General features: G+C 37.2%; 1 protein-coding gene across 1 annotated transcript in view; it reads left to right on the top strand.

The window, feature by feature from the left end:
• The window catches only part of RNF169 (ring finger protein 169), a 68358-nt gene that overhangs the window by 21961 nt on the left and 22791 nt on the right, over positions 1 to 23606 (top strand). Inside the window, exons 3-4 of the mRNA XM_011996226.1 lie at positions 11686 to 11832; positions 19015 to 19133. Of these exons, the coding sequence (XP_011851616.1) occupies positions 11686 to 11832; positions 19015 to 19133 (266 nt within the window). The remainder of the gene's footprint in view (positions 1 to 11685; positions 11833 to 19014; positions 19134 to 23606) is intronic.

The following is a 23606-nucleotide window of genomic DNA, read 5'->3' as shown; positions in this document are numbered from 1 at the left end:
AAAAATAGCTTTATTTATCTAGAAAGTTTAAAATATGTTGTTATACCACAGAACAAGCAGATTATTTTAAAAGCTTTTTCTTATTAGATTATAAATCTTTCAAGATAGATCTGTCTGTTTTAGTCTCTTTAGCTCCACCGTATCTAACGTAATATCTTACACATAGCTCTTCACTGAGTACTTATCTCATTGAAGTTCTAATCATCTAGTTTCACAGCCCCTTCTCTTATTAGAAATGACTTGTGTAAGGATGTATATATGGCTGGTTCATGATACAGGTAGATATATTTTATGATTTCTAGGGATTTGGCTGGGCACAGTGGCTCACATCTATAATCCCAGAACTTTGGGAGGCTGAAGTGGGAGAATCATTTGAACCCAGGAGTTCGAGACCAACCTGGGCAATATGGTGAGACCTCATCACCACAAAAACATTTTTAAAAAGTTAGCCGGGTGTGGTTTCAGCTACTCAGGAGGCTGAACTGGGGAGATTGCTTGAGCCTGGGTGGTTGAGGCTGCAGTGAGTCGTGTTTGCGTCCCTGCCCTCCTGCCTTAGCAACAGAGCAAGTCCCTGTCTCAAAAAAAAAAAGATTTCCAGTGGGTTTTTTTTTTCCTACACTATTGCTATTTTTTCTTCTTTCTTTTGAAATGTTATATAATGTTTGAAGAAATGCCCACTTTTAGCATGTGCTAGAATATCTCTAAAACCAGAAGGTAAGTACAGAATCTCATAGTACATCTTTAAGATGTACAGGTAACAGGTGTGGTATTAAGAAGAAGGAAAAATTCTGAATATAATGTTTAAATTTTAACTACATGAGGGAAGAACAGTTAATTTATAGGATGTTCAGGATCCAAGAACATTAGATATAGTTGTCTCCTTTTGCTATTTGTAACTACCCAGATGTGGAGAAACAGTTTTGTCAAATAATGTGCTTTTCAAAGAAAAGAACACACTTGGAGCATTCAAAACACGATCAAATTGAATTAGAATAGCAGGTTATTCAGGTTATTTCTGCAGTGTGCTGTTTTTCCTTGTCGTATTGTTTAGGGTCAGGATCAGTAGTTATAAGGTTACTATATTAGTATAATGATTTTTATGGTTTAAGTATTAATAAAATCATTTAACTACTACTTGGAAGCCAAATTAAGGAATTTTCCAGAAGCTGTTGCCACTGTTGTCTCTAGTATAAAATAAAATATTTTGTTAAAATATGTAATGAGTGAGGCTTTTAATAAATTAGAATAGCTTTATTTTTTTCTGCTTATGAACATAAGCAGAATTGTGCATTTCTGTTAATTGGGAAAGAAACATTCAGGTTATCAAAAAGTTTTAAAGCAGAAAGGGAAAATCGCCAGTAATCCTGCCACCTAATTAACATGTTTAAATATTTATCAGAAATTTAAGCTTAAGACTTTAAAAACAGATTTAAGATCACATTATGCATGCCACTTTTACTGCCCTTTTAAAATTTAGCATATCACATGAAGTTTTCCATATTAATATAGATGTATGTCAACATTTTAATGGCTGTATAGAATTATAGAAAATATTGTAATATATCACATATATGCCAATATTTTCCCTAAATCCAAAACCATTCAAGAGTCAGAAATAACTTATAAAAATATAATATGTAGAAAAGATTCCATAAGATAAACTGATTTTTAAAATGCCCATCTCTAGCCAAATTTGTTTAAAACCTCACAAGTAATCTGCTTTCAGTGATGAGTGTTCCTCTAAAATTGCAAACTTGGTTATATTTTTCCAGATTCAAATCAGGATTTAAGGTCTTATTTGTTGTTTACATTTGAGAGTAAACTTTTTTGTTTATCGCAAACTTTTTAAAAAATGCAGGTGTTCAACAAATCATAATACAGATGATGTAGATATTTTACCCTAAGCTGAGAAACAGTAGTGTGATTAAGAGCTGACTTCTTGAGTTCAAATCCTGGCTCTGCCACTTAATAGTATGTGAATTTGGGCAAGCTATTTGAGTTCTCCATGTCTTAGTTCTCTGGTCTGTAAGATAGACATCATAGTACCAAGCTTATAGGGTTATTGTAAAATAGTGCCTGGTCCATAGTAAACTGTATATAAGTATTACTTATTAATATTTAGTATTTGGAATTCTAAAAAATCTAGCACAAAGTAATTCCTTCTGTTGCTACCATTTATTTGCTGCCTTTGGGTAAGAAACAGAAAACTCAAAAAGTCATAGTTGGAGGCTGGCAAGTTACTGATATGAAACACAAATGAATTCTCAATTTTCTTGAACTTGGACAGTGAAGATGTGTCTTTGTCTTTTTACAGTGATGACTTAAGAGCTCTTTCTGCTTCCCGTAAGCAACTGTCCCCCTTTTCATTCAGCCTTTCAGCTTGGCAGCTAAACATATGACTGATAAGATATCTGCTGGTTCAATTTATATGTAAACTTGGATGCCTACAATTCATTTTATATGCCTATCTACAAAATGCACGTAATAATTTAAAACCTGTATGGAAGTAATTTTAAATATCTTATTACATAAGAAGAAAATTGGTAAAATATTGTTTTGGCATAAATATTTAGATATGCTTAATTCTAAAGCTAACATTTAATTTGAAAGTGGTCTAGAATTTAAAGTGAAGAGAACATAGTATGATAAATGTGATTTCTTTAAAATTAGGTAAGACTCATAAGAGCAAGTCAGATGCTTTGGTGCTATTTATGTGATACATCAAGTAAAAGTTACGGCTTTTTTGCATGTTACCTTGTATGCAAGAGATCGTTTGCTGTGAGTTCAGGATGCTGTAAGCGGGAGCTAAGAGTAGTCCTTTCACCCCAAATACATTGTTTTTGTGGATAGCATCAGCAGTAGTCACCAGTCAGACCCTATAGAAGCCGTAGCTGTTACTGCCAAGTGAGAGTACAGGAAATAGAGGATATAAAGCATCAGTTGTTCTAGATACCAAAGTAAATTGAAATGTTCTGACACCAGTTTGATTATCTAACTAGTTTATGTTCTGAATCGGTGGTTCTGAAGCAGTGGTCTCCAACTTTTTTACCAGCTTGTATTATATTCCTTTCATGATCCCCATATGAATTTAAAGTATTTTAATAGCACTATTAAAAAGCTCTAGATATCAAAAAAAGTGTATTCAGCCTACTTATTAATATGGTGATACTTAAGCTAGGCACAGTGGTGCATGCCTATAATCCCAGCTACTTGGGAGGCTGAGGCGGGAGGATCACTGGAGCCTTGGCAACATAGTGAGACTCTGTCTCTAAAAAGCAAAGAGGGTGATATTTAATAGATAGAAACTTATGGACTATAAGTGTCTAATTTGTTAGATTTTTTAAAATATGTTAAAAATTAACTTAAAGATTCCCATTATTAGCTTGTGAAACCCCCCTTAGAATCTAGGGTCCCAGATTGAGAACCATTGGCCCAGAGATAACCAGAATATGAGTAAAATGTTCATAACTCATAGTTTACTGTTTCATGTGCATCATTTTATTTTATAAGGAAAAACCTGTTACCCCTTGTCAGGAGAAGGATTAATTAAACACCATGAGACTGTATGGTTCTACGGCGCTCCCAAATTATTTCTTTAGTCTACTATTATTGGATGGTGGTCCATTTAACCAGTTGAGATAAGAAAATCAGAAAATTATGGATATATAAGCTCTAGTCTTTAAAGTACCATTGAGCAGCACTTCCCCCATAAGCCCTATATACCCATGGCACTGTCTGGTTGTTACCTTTTATGGTGGAATTGAGAATACAGTGGTTCCTCACAAAGCATGGAACAGTCACCACAATAGGTATGGTTTGTGTCAAAAAATATCTTTGTTGGAAGGACCGTTTATAAAAATCAGTTAGTCCAGGCTGGGCATGGTGGCTCACGCCTGTAATTTCAGCACTTTGGGAGGCCGAGGCAAGTGGATCACCTGAGGTCAGGAGTTTGAGACCAGACTGGCCAACATGGCAAGACCTCGTCTCTAAAAATACAAAAATTAGCCAGGCGCGGTGGTGCACAGCTGTAATCCCAGCTACTCGGGAGGCTGAGGCACAAGACTGACTTGAACCTGAGAGGTGGAGGTTGCAGTGAGCTGAGATCATGCCATTGTGCTCCAGCCCGGGCAACAGAGCGAGATTCTGTCTCAAAAAAAAAAAAAAAAATCAATTAGTCCAATCTTCAACAGCATTCTGCTTGTGAGCAACTTTGTCATTTTTGGTCAAGACTATAGTCTTAGCACTAAAAATTTGCCTAACACATAGAATCTGATGCACTGTAAATATTTGTGGAACTGAGCTTATTGAACACAGACCCTGTATCTGGAACTCAAGTAGGGGAGTGGAAATCAAGGATGCATAGGTTGCTGATTAGAAGAAGCTCACAGTATCTGGGGGAAAAGGGATTTGAAAACAAGTAATTGAACACAAGTAATTTTTTTTGGGGGGGGGCGGGGACGGAGTCTTGCTCTGTCACCCAGGCTGGAGTGCAGTGGGGCGATCTTGGCTCACTGCAAGCTCTGCCTCCTGGGTTCACACCGTTTTCCTGCCTCAGCCTCCGGAGTAGCTGAGACTACAGGTACCTGCCACCACGCCAGACTAATTTTTTTTTTTGTATTTTTAGTAGAGATGGGGTTTCACCGTGTTAGCCAGGATGATCTCAATCTCCTGACCTAATGATCTGCCTGCCTCGGTCTCCCAAAGCGTCGGGATACAGGTGTGAGCCACCATGCCCAAACAAACACAAGTAATTTATATTAGAAGTCTGTGATAGAGATATGAGATATGTTCTGGGTGTTATGAAATATATTTTTAAATGCCTTATTTGAAATAGTGTGGCGTGTATATATGTTTTAGCCTATATTCCAAGGATGGCTAGTTAACATCTTAAGTACTAACAGGAAATATATACTCCGGAGTAGTTACTTAGTATGTAAAAGATTATAATCAGAATTTTCACTTCATAGGCTCCTATAAGCCCATCAGTTATTTTAATCATCACCCAGTACCTGAGGTTTGTTAACAAACGTAACAGATGTTATAAATGATCTCAGAATTTCTGATTTTTATAATATTCAACAGACATAAAACTGGGAAGAATAATAAAAATGAACCTCCATATATCCATCACCTAGAATCAGTAATTATGTTAATAAACAATTATGAAGATAAATATTAATAATTTTTCATGAGGAAATGAGCATTATTCAAGATACATGGATTGGTGGTAAATATTGTACAGGCATTTCTGCCCTTGCATGGAGAGAATTTAAGAATACGGTGAGAGAATGAAATTGGACCCATATTGTATACTATATACAGCAGGTCATTGTTCAACAATGATGTTATTTTGTTCAACACCATTTCATTATGACATTGATGAGAGAAAAAAATCACTTCTCAGCCAGGGCCATTGTCTGCATGGAGTTTGCATTCTCCCCATACCTGTGTGGGTTTTTTCTGGATACTCTGGTTTCCTCCCACATCTCAAAGATGTGCACATTAGGTGAATTGGCATATCTATATTGTCCTAGTCTGAGTGAGTGGGTATGTGTGTGTGAGTGTGCCCTGTGATGGAATGGTGTCCAGTCAAGGGTTTGTTCTTAGCTTATGCCCTGAGCTGCTGGGATAGGCTCTGGCCACCTGTAACCCTGAACTGGAATAAATAGGTTAGGAAATTAGTGAATAAATGAGTACAAATTTCTGTAAAATAACAATTTGTGAAGTATATGATAATCATACAAATGGAGAACAATGAACTATGTAGTACGAAAGTGCTCAGTGAGCCTATCATATCTGTCATGTTTTTGCACTGCATAGTGGTAGGAGGTGCTCTTTAGAGTTTTTCTTTGCAAACATGTATTCTTTGATTTAACGCATCACTACTGCAACCACTATCACTCACTGATTCACCAAAATTGGGTGAATAATTATCTTGCTTGTTTTTATCTTTCTTAAATGTATGTGTAGCTCTCATTCATCTCAGTGTTTAATATTAGAAGTAGTTGGGTCTTTATTTAGAAGTTTGGTGTTTTTTTGTGAATAGAAATATGCTGTCGGAACTTAACTCTTTTATACCAGTTAGCCTATGGTAAAATTGTTTTATTATATGTCACTTGCTTGAAGTTTCAGTTTCTGAGAACCTATTGACAATGTTAAGAAATGTGTATCTAACAATGGACTTGGATCCAGAATATATAAAGAACTCTTGCTAATCTAACTAGTAAGGTTTAAAAAAAGGACAAAAGATTTGAACAGACATTCCACAAAATAAGATACACTTTCATGCAGTAGTAGTAGGAGTATAAAATATAACCACCATTGGAAACCTTTTGGCTGTTGTTCTATAAATTTAAATATACACTTAACTGTGTGATGCAGCAATTCCACTTGTAGCTATTTAGCCAACCAAAATAAAAACACCTGTCCACAAAATGACATGAATGTCCACAGTAGATTTATTCATAATAGCCCAGAACTAAATAGCAACCCAAATGTCTAACACTTGTGGATAAGCAAATTGTGCTTTATTCATACAATGTGTTATATCTTATCCGTAGAAAGAAGTGTCTTATTAGTAAACTCAGTAACATGGATGAATCAGTCTCAAAAGTATCATGCTGAGTGAATGAAACTTAACACAAAGAAATACATCTTGTATATTTTTATAATAGGCAAAACTAATATAGTAATCAGATTAGTGGTAGCCTGGGGCTAAGTGCTTTGGGAGATTGATTGCCAGTAGGTTCAAAAGGACTTTCTGGGGAGGGCAGAAATGTTCCGTATCTTGATTAGGGAAATGATTACATGGATATATACATTTGACAAAACTCATTGAACTATACATTCCATATGTGTCATATGTGGGTTATATCTTAACATAAAAAATGAATTCTATGTAGACTGAAAGGTCAAATAATAAGTTCGTTAAAGATAACATGGGAGAATATTCTCATGATAGTGGGGTAAGCAGCATTTATAAATGGGATAGAAAAAGCACCAACCATAAGGTAAAAGAGTGATAAATTGAACTGCATTAGAACCTGATACTTCTTGTCTTCAGAAGAGTATAGTTGACCCTTGAATAACAGAGATTCGAACTACGTGAGTTTATCTATATGCACATTTTGTTTTGCAACCCTATGGATTGAAAATTAGTATTCATGGGATGCAAAACCTGCAGATACAGAGGGCCGACTTTTTATTTAGGCAGGTTTTGCAGGGCCTACTCTGAGACTTAAGTATGTATGGATTTTGGTATATGTGGGGGTCCTGGAACCAATCCCCCACATATTCCGAGTGACAGCTGTACTAAGATAGTGAGAAAGTCAAGCTTCTGTGTGAGAGGGGGAAAAAGTATACATGTATATATACACACACACACACACGTACATACATATAAGATATATGTATATATGTATTCATATATTTTTCCTGACAACTGCTTCATATCCAAAAAATATAAAGAACTCTTACAAATTACTAGAGGAAAAAAACAAACATCTAAAAGAAAAAAGGGTAAAGATATCAATAGGCACTTCATAAAAGAGGATTTTCGCATAATAAACATGTAAAGCTGTTGTAGCTGTTGTACATCTTTAATCATTAGAGAAATATGAATTAAAATAATAATGCAGTGCCAATATATACACACTGGAATGGCTAAAATTGACAAATAGTACTGAGTGTCAGCAAAGCTGGGAGCAACTGTCATTCTACACTGGGGAGGGAGGCATGTACTTTGTACAACCAGTTTGGAAAACTGTGGCTGCATACCTTATGACTCAGCAGTTTCTGTTCTAAGATACACTCCAGAGAACATTGTGTATACCTGCATACATATTCCATAATATTTTTAGCAGTCAATTTATAAATAGCCAAAAATAGAAACTACTTAAATATCCATCAACAATAGGATGGTTAAATTGTTTTATTGTCAAACAACACAATACTATACAGCAAAACAAGAAATAATAAACTGCTTGTACCTACATGGATGAATATCACAAATAGAATGTTGAGTGAAGGCAGAAAGATTCAGTAAGCATGTAAGACTTCACTTATATAAAATTCAGAAATAGGTAAAATGATTTTTTTTGGTGTTAGAAACCAGAGTCATGGTTTCTACCATAGTTCACTCACTTTTGGGTGAGGGGTAAGCATAAGGGCTGTATTGGTAATAAACTGTTTCTTGATCTTGGTGGTGGTGAATGGATAACTTATCATTCCTTTATTTGTATACTTTTCTGTGTGTATATTATGCTTTGATTTTTAAAATTTTAGTTTTAGAAATTAATGAGGGAAAAGTAAAGATTCTTTTCAGGAAAAAAATTGCTTAGTAATCCTGATAGTGTGGCTGATTATGAGATTAATGTACAGATGTCAATAACTTTTCTCTAGTAATTAGCATCTGAAAATGGAAGGAGTAAAAATGACCTCATTTACAGTAGTGGATGGCTTCATTCTATCTCCTTGTTTAGGGTCTTGCTGCTTTTTAGCTCTACGGCTTCTCTGCTCTGTTGTCTCTATTGCAGTACCTACCATGGGGACTTACTCAGGTTGTACAAGCCAATCATTGTGGAGTATTTAACACTCCATGGGGCACACTTTGGTCAGTGGGATGTGGGAGCCAATAGATACATGCTTCCTTTTTTTTCACCTCAGACTGACAGTCTTGAGATACATTTCATATACCTGTAGCCAACTAATGGGCTAACTATTGCAGCACTTTGTATTGGCTTTCTGTCTTTTTTGGTTGTGCTGCTCTGTCCTTCTACACCCTGCAGAAGTATTAATGCATAAGCCTTCTCAGACTGCCCTGGTCCTCACAACAAAGAATTATAGAGCCTGGCATGTCAGTTGTGCTGAGGTTGAGAAACCGGTATCTGAAGCCAATGGTTTGCTTTAAAATCCAAGCTCTTCAGTATTTAATGTCTATGATTTGAGAAATAACCATTGAGTCTTAATTTTTGTCTCTATAAAATAGTAATGATAAATAAATAGAAACAGAGTCTTTAAGGATTAAATGAGGTAAGTTTGATAAACTTAATGCCTAGAACATAGAAGGGTTCAACAAACAACAGCAATTGATATTTTTTATTCACGTTTAAAATGCTACTTTCTGGCCGGGCACGGTGGCTCATGCCTGTAATCCCAGCACTTTGGGAGGCCGAGGCGGGTGTATCACGAGGTCAGGAGATTGAGACCATCCTGGCTAACACGGTGAAACCCCGTCTCTACTAAAAATACAAAAAATTAGCTGGGTGTGGTGGCGGGCGCCTGTAGTCCCAGCTACTCGGGAGGCTGAGGCAGGAGAGTGGCGTGAATGTGGGAGGCAGAGCTTGCAGTGAGCCGAGATCGTGCCATTGCACTCCAGCCTGGGTGACACAAAAAAAAAAAAAAAAAAAAGCTATTTTTTGACCCTCCCTTAGTCTTTTTCAGTATAAAAACTCGCTTCTAGAGACCAAGTTCTCAAATCCTTATAAATAACAACCAAAAGCAATGAAAACAAAGAAACGAAAACTTGTATAGAACTCCATATTGGAAAACACCAACATGATTCATTTGAATATTTAAATGGATACATGATTTTTTTCACTTTTGTAAATTTTTAGCTAATGGTCTGTTAGCAGTGGCTCAGCATTGCAATGAAAATGTTGTTTGCCAGCAACCCAAGTACATTGTCAAAAACTTTGAGAGCAGTGGTAAAAATTATTAGGAAGCTGGGCATAGTGGTTGATGCCTGTAATAACAGCACTTTGGTAGGCAGGAGGATCATTTGAGCTCAGGAGTTTGAGACCAGCCTGGGCAACATAGTGAGATTCTATCTCTATTAAAAAATAAAATTAAGAAAAAAATAAATTATTTGGAGGCAGAAGGATACATTCTAAAACACTAGAAAAGCCAGAGAACATAGTATGTTAACACCATTAAGCACCAAACAAAATAACACTAAGATATATAAAACAAGACATGTAATATTTAGTTTTCTTAAAAATAGCAGTATTTATGTATATATTGGAGGGGGCTATCCTGTGCATTTAGGATGTTTAGTAGCACACAGACTCCACTTCCCCAGTTGTGACAATCAAAATTGTCTCCAGACTTGCCAAATGTTCTGGCAAGTTGGGGAGGGAGGCAGAATAATTCTTGGTTGAGAACTGCTGAGATAGACCTTGATTTGCATTCCATCCCCATGCCTATGGCAGTGTGAATTTAAACACGTTACCTAACACTTAAACCAATGTAGACATAGTGCTTGGCTAAGCACCTGACACACAGAGTTCAGTAAATGATAATTCCAATGATGCTAAAACCTGTTCTCTTTTGAACCATTACGCTCCTCTGTCCTCTAAAAGTAAACCACCCCTGTAGTCAAGTTGTTGAATAAGGTCTTCTCATCTAAGATCTTCAAAAGACCTTAAATCTTTTAAGTGGGCAGTTAGTGTAGACTATAGTTTTGTTTTCTCCCCAGCTATGGATTTGCTTTCCTTCCCTCTGTGTTCCTGTTTGGATTGGGCAGAGATGGTAGTACCTTTTTTAATTTTAATCTCCTCCTGGCACAGCATTGTGTTTGGTGTTCTTTGCATATTCATAACCTCATGAATTCGACTAATATCTTAAAGATTATTTCAGGCTTACAAAAATCAGACCTACAGAAATCAGAAAGTTAAGACTAAGGCTTTGTTGTTGTGGCGTTTTTTCTGTTTTTGTTTGTTTGTTTTGTTTTGAACCCAGAGGCAGCAGCCTATCAAAAATATTTATTTGTTCTTTAGCTTAACTTTTTCATAAGAATAATTAAAAGTATTAGTAGCCTGTAATTGCTTTGATATACATCATTTTATTTAAATGTTATTAAAACTCTAGCCAGGAAAAAGGAAAAAAAGTAGAAATGGAGTCTTGATGTACTATAGGTACACAGCAAGACTCTGTTAATAAATTGTTATCTCATTTACTCCCGCAGGGTAAGTTGCACTATCCCTGTTTTCTTGAAGACAAGCAAATGATGCTTCCTTTGCTCATGGTCACCAAGGTTTTATTGCAAAGCCCATGCTATTTTGATAATGCCATGCCACCTCCCCAAAATAAAGAGCATATCTCTCTGCCATAAATTTGTACAGCCAGGTGCAGTGGCTCATGCCTGTAATCCAGCACTTAGGGAGGCCTAGGCAGGTGGATTGCTTGAGCCCTGGAATTCAAGACCAGCCTGGGCAACATAGTGAGATCCCATCTCTACTATTATAAAATTAAAACAAAATTTCTTTGTAGACTGTGTATCTTGACTTATCCTGTAACTGCAGGATAACAGCATAAAAATATAGGACGTTAGAACTGCATTAAGTCATTCTTTTGTTGCCAAGGAGGCCTCATCCAGCTTCTCTGGCTTTCTGTGGCCATCTCTGCTCTTCTCCTAGTCCAGTGCAGTTACATCTGGCTTATGGGAATATGATTTCATATTGCTTAACAATGCAGAGCAGTTAAATCTTTAGCCCTGAAGAGTATGTTTGGCAAGAGCCAAGTAAAGGTAGATTTACTTAGAAATCAAGAGGGCTCTATATCTGATAAGAAAAATAGTCTCAAAACTGCCATGTGATCTGTTTGTTCTAATAAACTACAGAGTAAAATATGTTTCTAAGTTTAGAGTTGCCTAAAACTCGACTGTATTTGCATTATTTGTATTTTTAGCTCAGAGAAGAAAAGTTACAAGAGGAAAAACCCTCTGAAGATCAAATCCACAAGCTGTTACCAGAGGATACAGAAACAGGGAAAAGGAAAATGGATGAACAGAAAAAAAGAGATGAACCATTAGTACTGAAAACAAATCTGGAACGTGTAAGTAAATCACCTTTTTAATGGATACCTGCCTCAGAAATCAGTGGTTAGCCCAGGTGACCTGGACCTGAAAGACCTGTGTTGGTAAACTGTGAGACCAGTAACAGTCATTGACTGTGCAGTTTAAAAGTAGTGAAGAACTTACATCCAGGCCAGAGCTTGAGAAAATAATTTTTGAATGGGATATTAAGACTTGTGGGAAGATGAAGGAACAGTGGGAAAAGCAGGTAAGTGAAAGGAAAAACCTAGTGTAGTTTACTACTTGTGATAAGATTTATATGTATGTTGTTATTTTGACTTATGTGTTATTTGACATTTAAGATTTGTACATTGTCTTCTGTCCTCAACTAGATTTTCTTAAAGCATGTATTTTACTTTCCTTTATTCGTTGTAATACCCTAAACAGCACAGTGTAGATATAAGGTAGGTTTAGATACTTAGTCTATATTTAATTAGACTTCTAACTGGGCCAAATCCTGCCTGAGTTTGTTTCATTACTTATTTACCGAGTAAATTACTAGAAAAGGTTGCAAGTTGTGTATTTAACTTACATAAGGAAGCACTTTTGGAGGATCCACTAATTATACCCAAATGGATAATCACAATTGAGTTTGATTTCTTTAGTAAGTCATATTGGATTGGACATATATTGTTTGTGAGTGTACTTAGCACATCTTTAGACTCCTATCTTTTAAAATATTTTGTGATTCAGGCTTGTTAATATTTCAGGTTATCTTTCTGGGCAGCTGGAATCGATAAAGCTTTACCATCTATAATGACAGGCAAGATAGCCAAGTGGGGGCAAAAAAAAAAAATCTCTGGATCAGCAGTCTACCTCTTACACAGGTCCCAGCATTGTAACTGTTTGTACAACTTTGGCCAGGTTACTTAATTTCTTTGTGCTTCTGGGTTTATTTATTTTTATTTTTCTGGAGCAGGGTCTTGCTTTGTTGCCCAGGCTGGAGTGCAGGGGTGTGATCATGGTTCACTGCAGCCTCAACTTCCCAGGCTCAAGCAATCCTCCTCCCTCAGCCTTCCAAGTATCTGGGACTACAGGCTTGTGCCACTATACCCAGCTAATTGTTGTATTTTTTGTAGAGATAGGGTTTTACCATTTTGCCCACGCTGGTCGTGAACTCCTGGGCTCAAGTGATATGTCCGCCTCGGCCTCCCAAAGTGCTGGCATTACAGATGTAATCACTGCCTGGCCTTGGTTTTATTTTTGCAAAGGTGTCTTTCCTGAACTTAAAAAAGAAAATTCTTTAAGCTTTCTTGGTACAGTAGTGTTTGCTGAGTGCCACATACATGTGCGGCTTCTGATTCTAGTTATAATAATAATAATTATTTAATTATTAAACAAGCCACTTACATTTTACAGGGTTTCAGCCTTCCAAAAGATTCAGTTTACAGGCATGAAGTGTTTGTGTACTCTTAATGCTCTGAACGTTAGAAACCACAGAGGGCAAAAAAGACTGCTACTAGAGAGGCTACAGTTTAGCTAGACAAGAATAAGCTCTATGATGGTCTTGTGTATGTAGTATGTTGTATGACTAGTAGCCCCAGCTGTGGTTTGTAATCTCTAAAGACCGCGGCTCTACCTCTTCACCCTGACAGTTCTACTACCCATTAAGGTCCTCAGGCAGAACAACCCAGAAGGATAAACTAGCCTTGACAGAGAGAGCTGACCCTTCACAATGGTCCTTTGATAGAAATAACCTGTTGTTCCTAGGTCATGCCAAGACTAGGAAATTACTCTAATTATGTTTTCATTTGCCACTACCATTTTTGAAATAGAAATCAAATGCATCCACCTAATTTTAATCTTAAAAGGAGTCAGAAAGTACAAATTCTGATTTGTTCTTGATAACAGCCAGTTTTACAAATGCGTTGGATAAAATCTGACCTACGAATGTGTCAAGTTTTAGATTTTTGTGATTTTTGCCTTTTTTTCTGTTTTCTTTTATAGTTATTTATTTAAGAGATAGGGACTTGTTCAGTTGACAAAGCTGGAGTGCAGTTGCACAGTCATGGCTCACTATAGTTTCGACCTCCCAAGGTCAAGCAGTCCTCTCGCCTCAGCCTTCCAAGTAGGTGGGACCACAGGTGTGTAGCACTATGGCTGGCCAATTTTTATTTTACTTTTTTTATTTTGTAGAGATGAGGGTGTCCCTATGTTGCCCAGGCTGGTCTCAAACTCCTGAGCTCAAGGGATCCTCTCACCTTAGCTTTCCAAAGTGCGGAATTACAGGCATGATCATGCCAGTGTGCCTGGGCTGCTTTTATATTTTGGAGGACTTTTAAATGGCTCTAATTTAAGAGTTTTCGGTGTGGAGCAAATAATTCCATTTAGTTTGGCCAAGACTACATTCAAATTGAGACCCAAAAGAATCTTAAGAAAGCTGACCAAAGGATTATTTTTTACATAGAAACTATTGTGATTAGCGCGAGACTGATCATTTCTCTCTCCTGTCCCCAAAATTTTAATGACTCCTCTTGTGAAATTAAATGAGGACTCTTCACCGCAACATTCAGGCCCTCAGTGTGATTCTAGCTTATGCTTTCATCCTTGCTTATACCCCAAAACTCTAAGGAGTATATATTTGCTTTCCCCCAAATACATACACTGTGCTTTCCCTTTTCAAGGTCTTTGCTCTTGCATTTTCATCTCATTGAAATGCCATCTAGCTTACCTGTTGGAAGGCTATTTATCTCTCCATGTCCAGTTCAAAAGCTGTCACATTCATGAAGCCTATAGGAATTCCTCTTCTGTTTCTCGACTCCCATCAGCCACTCCCCCAAGCCCCCACTTTGTAACTTTTATAAGAGTTCTCTCATTTTCCTTTACATCATGGTTTTTTGTGTGTTTGTGTTTTTCTACTAGATTGTAAGTTTGTTGAGTATAGGAAATGTCTTATCCATTTAAATCTCCTGTAGTACCCTGCACATTGGAAGTGTTTGATACATGTTTATGAAATTAAGTTTGAATGGAAGGAGGAAGAAGCTTACTCTAGTAGCAGATTATCATGTGGTTTTTTTTTTTAGAATGGAAATAAAGTGAGCACAGTGTTTAATTTATTACAATTAGTTATGGTACATTTAATCCATAATCGAATTATTAGAAAACAATTTGATACAGCAGTTATGGTTATACTAAAGACTAGAAAGCAAAAAGGGAAAAATTACTTGTCATCCCCCAACCTAGAAATGATCCCTATAAACATTTTAGTACATATCCTTATAGATATGTACCATATGAACATATAGAACATATAGATATGTTCATTTCTAAGAACATATAAATATACACCATGTATTGTTTTTCTTTTCAGAAAATGTAACCTAGTATACATACTGGTTTTTTGCTTGTTTTTTTGAGATGGAGTCACTCTGTCGCCAGGCTGGAGTGCGGCGGTGTGATCTTGGCTTACTACAACCTCTGCCTCCCAGGTTCAATTGATTCTCCTGCCTCAGCCTCCTGAGTAGCTGGGACTACAGGCACGTGCCACCACGCCCAGTTAATCTTTTGTATTTTTAGTAGCGATGGCATTTCTCCATGTTAGCCAGGATGGTCTCGATCTCTTGACCTCATGATCTGTCCACCTCAGCCTCCCAAAGTGCTGGGATTACAGGCATGAGCCACTGCGCCCGGCCTAGATACTGTTTTATAACCTCTTTTAATTTATCTTAAAGTGTGGGTGTTGTCCCGACGCGGTGGCTCACACCTGTAATCCCAGCACTTTGGGAGGCTGAGGTGGATGGATCACCTGAGGTCAGCAGTTCAAGACCAGCCTGACCAACATGGCAAAACCCCATCTCTAATAAAAAATACAAAAGTTAGCTGGCCATGGTGGCGTGCATCTGTAGTCCCAGTTATTTGGGAGGCTGAGGCAGGGGAATTGCTTGAACCCAGGAGGTGGAGCAGTGATCTCAGCATTGAGCTGGGATCACACTACTGTGCTCCAACCTGAGTGACAGAGCGAGACTCTGTCTCAAAAACAAAGTGTAGGTGTTCTTTCCTTTTTTTTTTTTTCTTTTGAGACAGGGTCTCACTGTGTCACCCAGGCTGGAGTGTAGTGGCGTGAACATAGTTCACTGCAGCCTCAAGCCCCTGGGCTCAAGCAATCCTTTTACTTCAGCCTCTGAAGTAGCTGGGACCACAGGAGCCTATTACACGCCTGGCTAGTTTTTTTAAAGTTTTTGTTTTTGTAGAGACAGGGTCTCACTGTGTTGCCCAAGCTGGTCTCGAACTCTGGGGCTCAAATGATCCACCCATCTCAGCCTCACAAAGTGCTGGGATTATAGGTGTGAACCACCATGCCCGGCCTATTTTTTGTGTGTAAATAAATAATCCACATCATTATTCAGTGGTCTTCTAATATTCTTGACTGTAGAATTTATTTAAGTAATCTTTTGTTGGTATTTTGCTATCTTAAACACCACTGTGATGGAATCCACTTGTCTCATTTTTTTCTTATTAGTTCCTTAGAATAAATTACTAGAAGTAGAATGACCAGGTCAAAAGGAGTGCTCTTTTTAACATTTTTGATGTTTATTACACAGTTGCCCTCCAGAAGGTTTATATTTATTATAGGTTTATTATGCTCCCACCAGTAGTGCGTGAGGAGTACTAAACTAATTTCCTCACATCTTGCCAACTTCGAGTATTATCTTTCTTTTAGTTTTTTTAGGTACAACATTGTTTTAGATGTCACTGCAAGGATTTAATTTATGCATGCTTTGTACCATTTTAGGAATCCATAGTGCCTTGGGGCTTATTTTTATCAAAGATGAAAGATAAGGAGTAAATATTGGGAATAGAAATGTAGAGGGGTGGCAGAGCTTTTGTCTAAATAAATAGTTATTTATTTGTAATGTAATTTATTTTGCAATAACTGAAAGGAACTTGGCGCCGGGCACGGTGGCTCACACCTGTAATCCCAGCACTTTGGGAGGCTGAGGCGGGCAGATCACTTGAGATCAGGAGTTCAAGACCAGCCTGGCCAACATGGTGAAACCCTGTCTCTACCAAAAATACAAAAATTAGCCGGGTGTGGTGGTGGGCACCTGTAATCCCAGCTACTCAGGAGGCTAAGGCAGGAGAATCACTTGAACCAGGGAGGCGGAGGTTGCAGTGTGCTGGGATCGTGCCACTGTACTCCAGCCTGGGCAACAGAGTGAGACTCTGTCTCAAAAAAAAAAAAAGGAACTTGGCATATATCTGTTATAAAACTGAAATTTTTCTTAAAAGATTAATAGTTTGGGAGTTCATACAAATAAGATCTATCTTTTTGAGCACTTATTACTTGTTAGCTAATGTACTCTAGGTATTTTTAATGGCCTGTCACTATAGTAGACAGAGAAGTCTTTGTTTTACAGATGAGGAAACTGAGGCTCAGGAAGATAAAACAACAACTAACCCATAGTGACAGTGATAGCTGACAGAGCTAGGATTTGAACACTTTTTACTTGGTACTGATTTAATTATGAAGAGAGGCTTATATAGACAGAAATTGCCATTATTCCCTATTGAGTCTATTGGTATCAAAGCTTTTCTTTTTTATAGAGTGAGAAGAGAATATTATATAAAATTTGATAATGGGTTAGTGCTATTAAAGTTTCTTCATTGAATATTTTGTACAACAGGGTTCTCTGAGGAATGATACCCTACAAAATTGAAAGGCCTCTCTGTAAATTGTAATTGTTCAAATCAGTCTATTGTGTTGATGTGCCTGTCAGCCGAGAGGAAAACAAAGCATTTCAGGAATGCAGGGTACTCGGAGCCATATGATGCCTTGCGTGCCTACATCTACAACTCTTACTTTGATAATACTTGATCATTAGATTATTGGTTAATCATCAACTGATTAAAAGGTTCTTCTTTACCTACTATATAACAGTATTGGAAATTTTTTTAAAAGATGGTCACTTGCTCTCACAGGGCTCATTGCATAAAGCACAACAGACCCCTAAATAAGAAGCTACAGTTCAGTGTGATTAGTTGCTATCCATTAAAAGAAAAAGACTCTCATGTTTAATAATGAGGCAAAACTTCATTACATTATATGTAAAAGACGTACCTCTAAGATGTTTCTAATGTAATTGGAAAGACTCTAAAAAGGGACTCCAAAGTAAAACAACAATAAATGAATGGATATAAACAAGATGGAAAAACTAACTCTAGGATAATTTGGAAGCCTTTGCAGAAAAAGTGGTGTTTTAGATGACTCTGAAAGGCCAATGAGTATTTTATAGGCAGAGAGCGCAGATGGAATTTTAGGCAAAGGGTGTAGCATATCCAAAGGGTAGATAGAGGTTTTGAAAGACTGTGGTACATGTGGAGAGTAAAAATAGTTTGGTTGTGCTAGAGCTCAGGGAGTTCCGTGTGTGGGAACTGGTGGGAGAAAAGCTGTGAAAGAAGGTTAGGTCTAGTTTGTGAAGGTTGTGGTATTAGGCTGAGGCATTTAGACTTTATCCTGAAGTCACCAGCAGTTAAGCAGGGGAGTGATTGCTGGAAAGATAATTCTTGGTGGTGTGGAGGGTATTAGAGAGAAGAAAGCCTGAAGAGAATGAGACCAGTAAGTAGATTGTTGCAGTAGTCCAGGCAAAAGATGATGAGAATCTAAGGTAAGGCAATGACCATGAATATAAATGGGAAGAGTTAGATCTGAGAGACATTCTAGAAGTAGAATAGATTAGAGTGGAAATAGCTTGGAGACTAATGCTCTTAATTTAAGAACCAGTTTTATCCATGTATTAACCCTGTAATTCCAGGAAAATTAACTACTATGATCCTCAGTTTGCTATCTGTAAAAGACAGATAATCACCCTGCTTTTAATGGGAGTGACATAAACAGTAAATGAAATAAAATATTTAGAAGTGTTGGAGTACCTAAAGCCGCTGTCCAAATGTTACTATGAATTAGAAGTAAGGGACAGAAATAGATGGCATTTAGTTTTCTAGATGGGTTGGTTATGGGGCTTACGAAGAGAAATATAGTGAGTTTGATTTTGGATATATTGAATTTGAACCACATTTGAGATTGGTATCTCCAGGAAGCAGTTGGAAACACAGGTTGGAGCTCACAGAGAAGTGACATAGAGAAAGAGATTTGAACCTATAGCTAGACTAGATGCCTTGGGAACTCCAAATGGACAGTGTTGTCTCCCTTGTCTCCCTGCCAGTGTCCTGCACGTCTCTCAGATTCAGAGAATGAAGAACCTTCTCGAGGCCAGATGACACAGACACATCGCTCGGCATTTGTTTCCAAGAACAACTCCTACTCCTTAGCTTTCCTGGCAGGGTAAGAGACTGATGCTGAATTCAGTCAGCATTCTTTGGTTTTGGGGTATGAGATAAAAGGGACTGGGGGAGCAAAGGTATTTGTTGTGGCTACTTTGGTGAGGAGGTGGAAGGGGAGAAAAGAGGTGGGAATTGGTTTTCAAATATGGACTAGGGAAAAAGGGCTGACCTGAACTTTTCAGGAAAAATAACATTTACCCCTTTTCTGACATCCTCAGGATAGGATTGTGCTAATTGCTGTGCTGCAAAGTATGACCCTTTTATCTTGGGAGGAAACAATAAAGTCTTCTGCAGTCTGACAATATGCACAGACTCTCCCTCTGGACTTAGTAGGAAGTGAGAGCAGAACTGATTTTCTTTTCAGTGCCTAGACCTAAAATATATCTTTATAGGTTGTAAGAGGGCAAACTGAAAAGTTTTTAAGACCTTTGTCAAGGAATCTCTTGATCCTTTAGACTTTGTAGGCCCTGGGAAGGAAAGGAAGAAGGAATTGGATAGATGATGGGTGCTAGAAGGATAATGAAGGGCTAGGTGGAGGAAAAGAAAGATGAATAGATAGAAGGGAGGAAGGAAGGGAAGCGAAAAAGAAATGGAAGAAAGAAGGAAGGACTCATGCATACATTCATTCAACAGACATTTTGTGAACAGCTGCTACATGCTCGGCTCTGTTTTAATACACAGATGTAAAGATACAATCTTTTTTTTTTTTTTGAGACAGTGTCTCACTCTGTTGTCCAGGCTAGAGTATAATTGGGTAATCATGGTTCACTGTAGCCTCAATCTCCTGAGCTGAAATGATCCTCCCATCTCAGCCTCCCAAATAGCTGAGACCATAGGTGTGTGCCACCATGTCTGGCTAATTAAAAAAAAATTTTTTTTTGTAGAGACGAGGTCTCCTTGTGTTGCCCAGGCTTGTCTTGAACTCCTGGGCTCAAGCAGTCCTCGTGTTTCAGCCTTCCAAAGCACTGGGATTATAGGTATGAGCCACTGTGTCTAGCCAAAGACACAGTCTTCACCCCAGTTCATTTTCTGTTTTGTTTAAAGCTGGTATTGCTCACCCTTATCTCTAGGGTTCAACGCTTTCTTTCCACCAGTATTATTTAGTAGATCTCTCTTTTGCTGCTCCTGTGAATACACACCTGGACCCTTTCTTTTTTTGGGTTTTTTGTCTGTTTGTTTTTGTTTTGAGACAGGAGCTCTCTCTGTTCCCTAAACTGGGGTGCAGTGGTGTGATCACAGCTCACTGCAGCCTCGCCCTCCTGGGTTCAGGCAATCTTCTCATCTGAGCCTCCTGAGTAGCTGGGACTGCAGGCGTGTACTGTCATGCCCAGCTAATTTTTTTTTTTTTCCCTATATTTTGTGTAGAGATGGGATTTTGCCATGTTCCCCAGGCTGGTCTGGAACTCCTGGGCTCAAGAGATTCGCCCGTCTCAGCCTCCCAAAGTGCTGAGATTATAGGCGTGAGCCTAGATAGACACCTAGATAGACCCTTTCTATTGTAAGACTTTTACTGCTAGTTATTCATAAATATGACAGAAGGAAGCTATAAAAGTTTAAAAATATTATAAAATGCTTACTATTATGATCCTTTATGTAGTTTTAATTTTTGAATCTTTTTTGTATATGTTATTTGTGAGTAGTCTGATTTTCCTCTGTTGTTTCTGAGAGTAAAATTCACTGAATCTCCCTTTCGCTTAAATGCCTCCTCTTCACTAGGTGATGGCAGCTCTTTTCCCAGTAAAGTACCTCCCATAATATTTGTTCACTCATTTGACATTTGTTGAATGGCCATTGTAGCATAACCACTTAGGCTTGCTTGATGTAAACAGGACCCAGTAAGTAAGCCAGTGTCCTTTCTATTTATGATGAAGATGGGACTCCTGCATTGCATGAACTTGAACTATAGATGCCTTCTAAAGTTAAAAAAAAAGTCAAGATTGCTTGACTAAGAATTTTCAGCTCCTGGTTGTGTGTGTGTATTTTCCCTCAATTCATAGGACACATATTTTAATGATTATAAGAGAGGGATCTACTGCAAAGAGAAAAAGATCAAATTTTTCATTCCCATCGAGTGACAATAAATACTCCTTGAAGCCAATAATTATTGTTTTATGAAATCTGTGATTAATTAATATCTCATAATTTAAAACAAATTAGAAAAAAAAATGTATATTAAAATCCAAATATTATACCAAGGGACAGTTGCCCTAGTTAGTTGGAGTAGGTATTGAATGGATAAATTGCTTATCACTAATTCCAGTCTCTTATACCTTTGTAATTCATTCTTTTAAAGGGAGTAGCAGGTTAATATTTCATCGCTTAGAGATGCCTACCACAGAACTTTAAAAATTCTTTTCTAATGGACAAAATTGCAAAGCCTATATGGAGGAGTGTGCTTTTCATTATAAGTGGTTCTGGAACATCTCTTATATATCTTCTTTTCCTCTTCCAGCCCATCCTTGTCCTTACCCTGTTCCATTGAGCCACAATGGAACTAATTTATTGGAAAATATTCACTTAAGATTTTTCTATTAAGAAATGCTTATAATCAGTATTACACATTTCTGGGTTTCAGGGCTCACTTTCTGCCTAACAACTGAGGTTTAATTATTAGTATAGTTATCAAGACCATCGAATTTAGTTTATTAGGGTTTCTTTTTAGGAAATAGTTTGCTGATGTCATGGAAACCTTAGTTTGCAAAATCAGTTATAGTAATACTGTGAATTGCATCTCTTACTTAGAACATGCTGTTTCCTTAGATAAGAAAACAGTAAGTTTTAGTTCCAAATTATATTTAGGAAAACAGTACGGAGTTATTAGTGCTGACAATGAGATGTAGCATATGGACATATTCAAAAAGAATTAGCGTAGTGATGGTTGTACAACAGTGTAACTATACACTTAAAAATGGTTAAAATTATAAATTTATCTTTTACCACAGTTAAAAATTTAACATCATTTATAGTTTTTGGATATTTCAAATGCATTTTTTTTTCTGTTAAAGCAACAACAATAGGTTTTTTTTCCTGCAAATTCTTCTCCTAAAGAGAAGACTGTGTAAAAACTTTTAAAGGTTTTATACCTGTATTTGAATCAAATGAATCTGCCATTTGTTTTTCCTGTTTACTTGATAAACTTTTCTTTCTTAAGCACAAAAGCCTGGAGGTAAGGGTGAATAGGTATGACTGATGAGGTGATTATTTTGGAAGGAATGCATCAATAGATTCTGTAAGTCTTGCCAGTTGGTCAGTTTGCTTTCATTTGAAAAAAATCACAGTAAAGAGGGTTTTGCAGCCATATTAATGAAGTTCTACATCCCTTTGAAAATGAAATTTTTTCCAAATAGGCAGATAGAATAATAGTTTATCCAAGATTATTGTTAGGTTAATCACAAAATACATGATAATTGAAAAAAATTAATTTGAACCATAAGAAGGATATATCATTGTAAAGTTAAATGTTTAAGTATCTGAAAACTGGTTTAATTATTTTTAAAAACTTATTTCCCTTCATTTCTCATTTCCTCTTCCCCATGAGAAACGAACTAAACACATGGTTGCAATTCATCTTATAGTGCAGCATGAAAAAGATTTCTTTTTTTGATTCCTTTAAGAGAGCTCCATGTCTAGTTGCATTTTCCTCTTTGCTTTGGCTGTCAGGCAAGTTAGGTTTAGGACAGGATTTTCAATTCAGTCACCATGGCTTTCTGACATGGCCTGTTAATTTTTTTAAAAAATAATTTTTGCTGTACCCTTCTTACATGTATTACTTAATGCGGTCTTTATTGTCTTAAGGCTTAGTCTTTATGTATTTTTACTGTAAATCACTTCAGATTCTTCTTGTAACTTAGAGTATAACCATACAAAGAAACATAATCAAACCAGTCTTCTTTCCAGTTTTTTTTCTTTTTAAGTGATATAGTAATGCAGGTAATGCCATTTCGTACAAAAATTGAATCTTAAGTAAATGGTTCCTAGCAAGATTTCTGGCACATACTAAGTCTTCAGTGAATATTGCTGCTGCTGCTGCGATTTTTATCTTCTTTTGGAACATGAACTCTTATAGCTGAAAAGGACCTTAAATATCATCTTATTCAGTCCATTTGTTTTCTAAATGGAAGACTAAAGCCCAGAGAGAGAACATGGCTTGCCAAATCTTAGACTGCTAAAACAGGAGGAAACTGAGTTAGAACTGACGCTTCTTGGCTCTGAGTTTACTGCTCTTTCTGCTGTACTCCATACCTTCTTACAGATCCTCATGCTGCCTCTGTTCACCTTCTTCTCTAGACTTTAAACTCATCAAAGGCAGGCATAGCATCTTGTTCATCGTTATAATACTTAGTACAGTGCCTGGCACATAGTAAGGGCTCAGTAAATATTTGTGGAATGTTTGAATAAGACAGGCCTTGTGCCTGTTGGTAGGTTAAACTGGGGCTTTGTCAGAACTGATTGTCAAACTTGCAGCAGAGGGCCT

This window comes from Mandrillus leucophaeus, unplaced genomic scaffold (genome assembly GCF_000951045.1).
Source record: "Mandrillus leucophaeus isolate KB7577 unplaced genomic scaffold, Mleu.le_1.0 Scaffold504, whole genome shotgun sequence".
In the NCBI taxonomy this organism is placed as follows: domain Eukaryota; kingdom Metazoa; phylum Chordata; class Mammalia; order Primates; family Cercopithecidae; genus Mandrillus; species Mandrillus leucophaeus.
The sequence above is the reverse complement of the archived record's forward strand: the minus strand, read 5'-3'. Positions and strand labels throughout refer to the sequence as shown.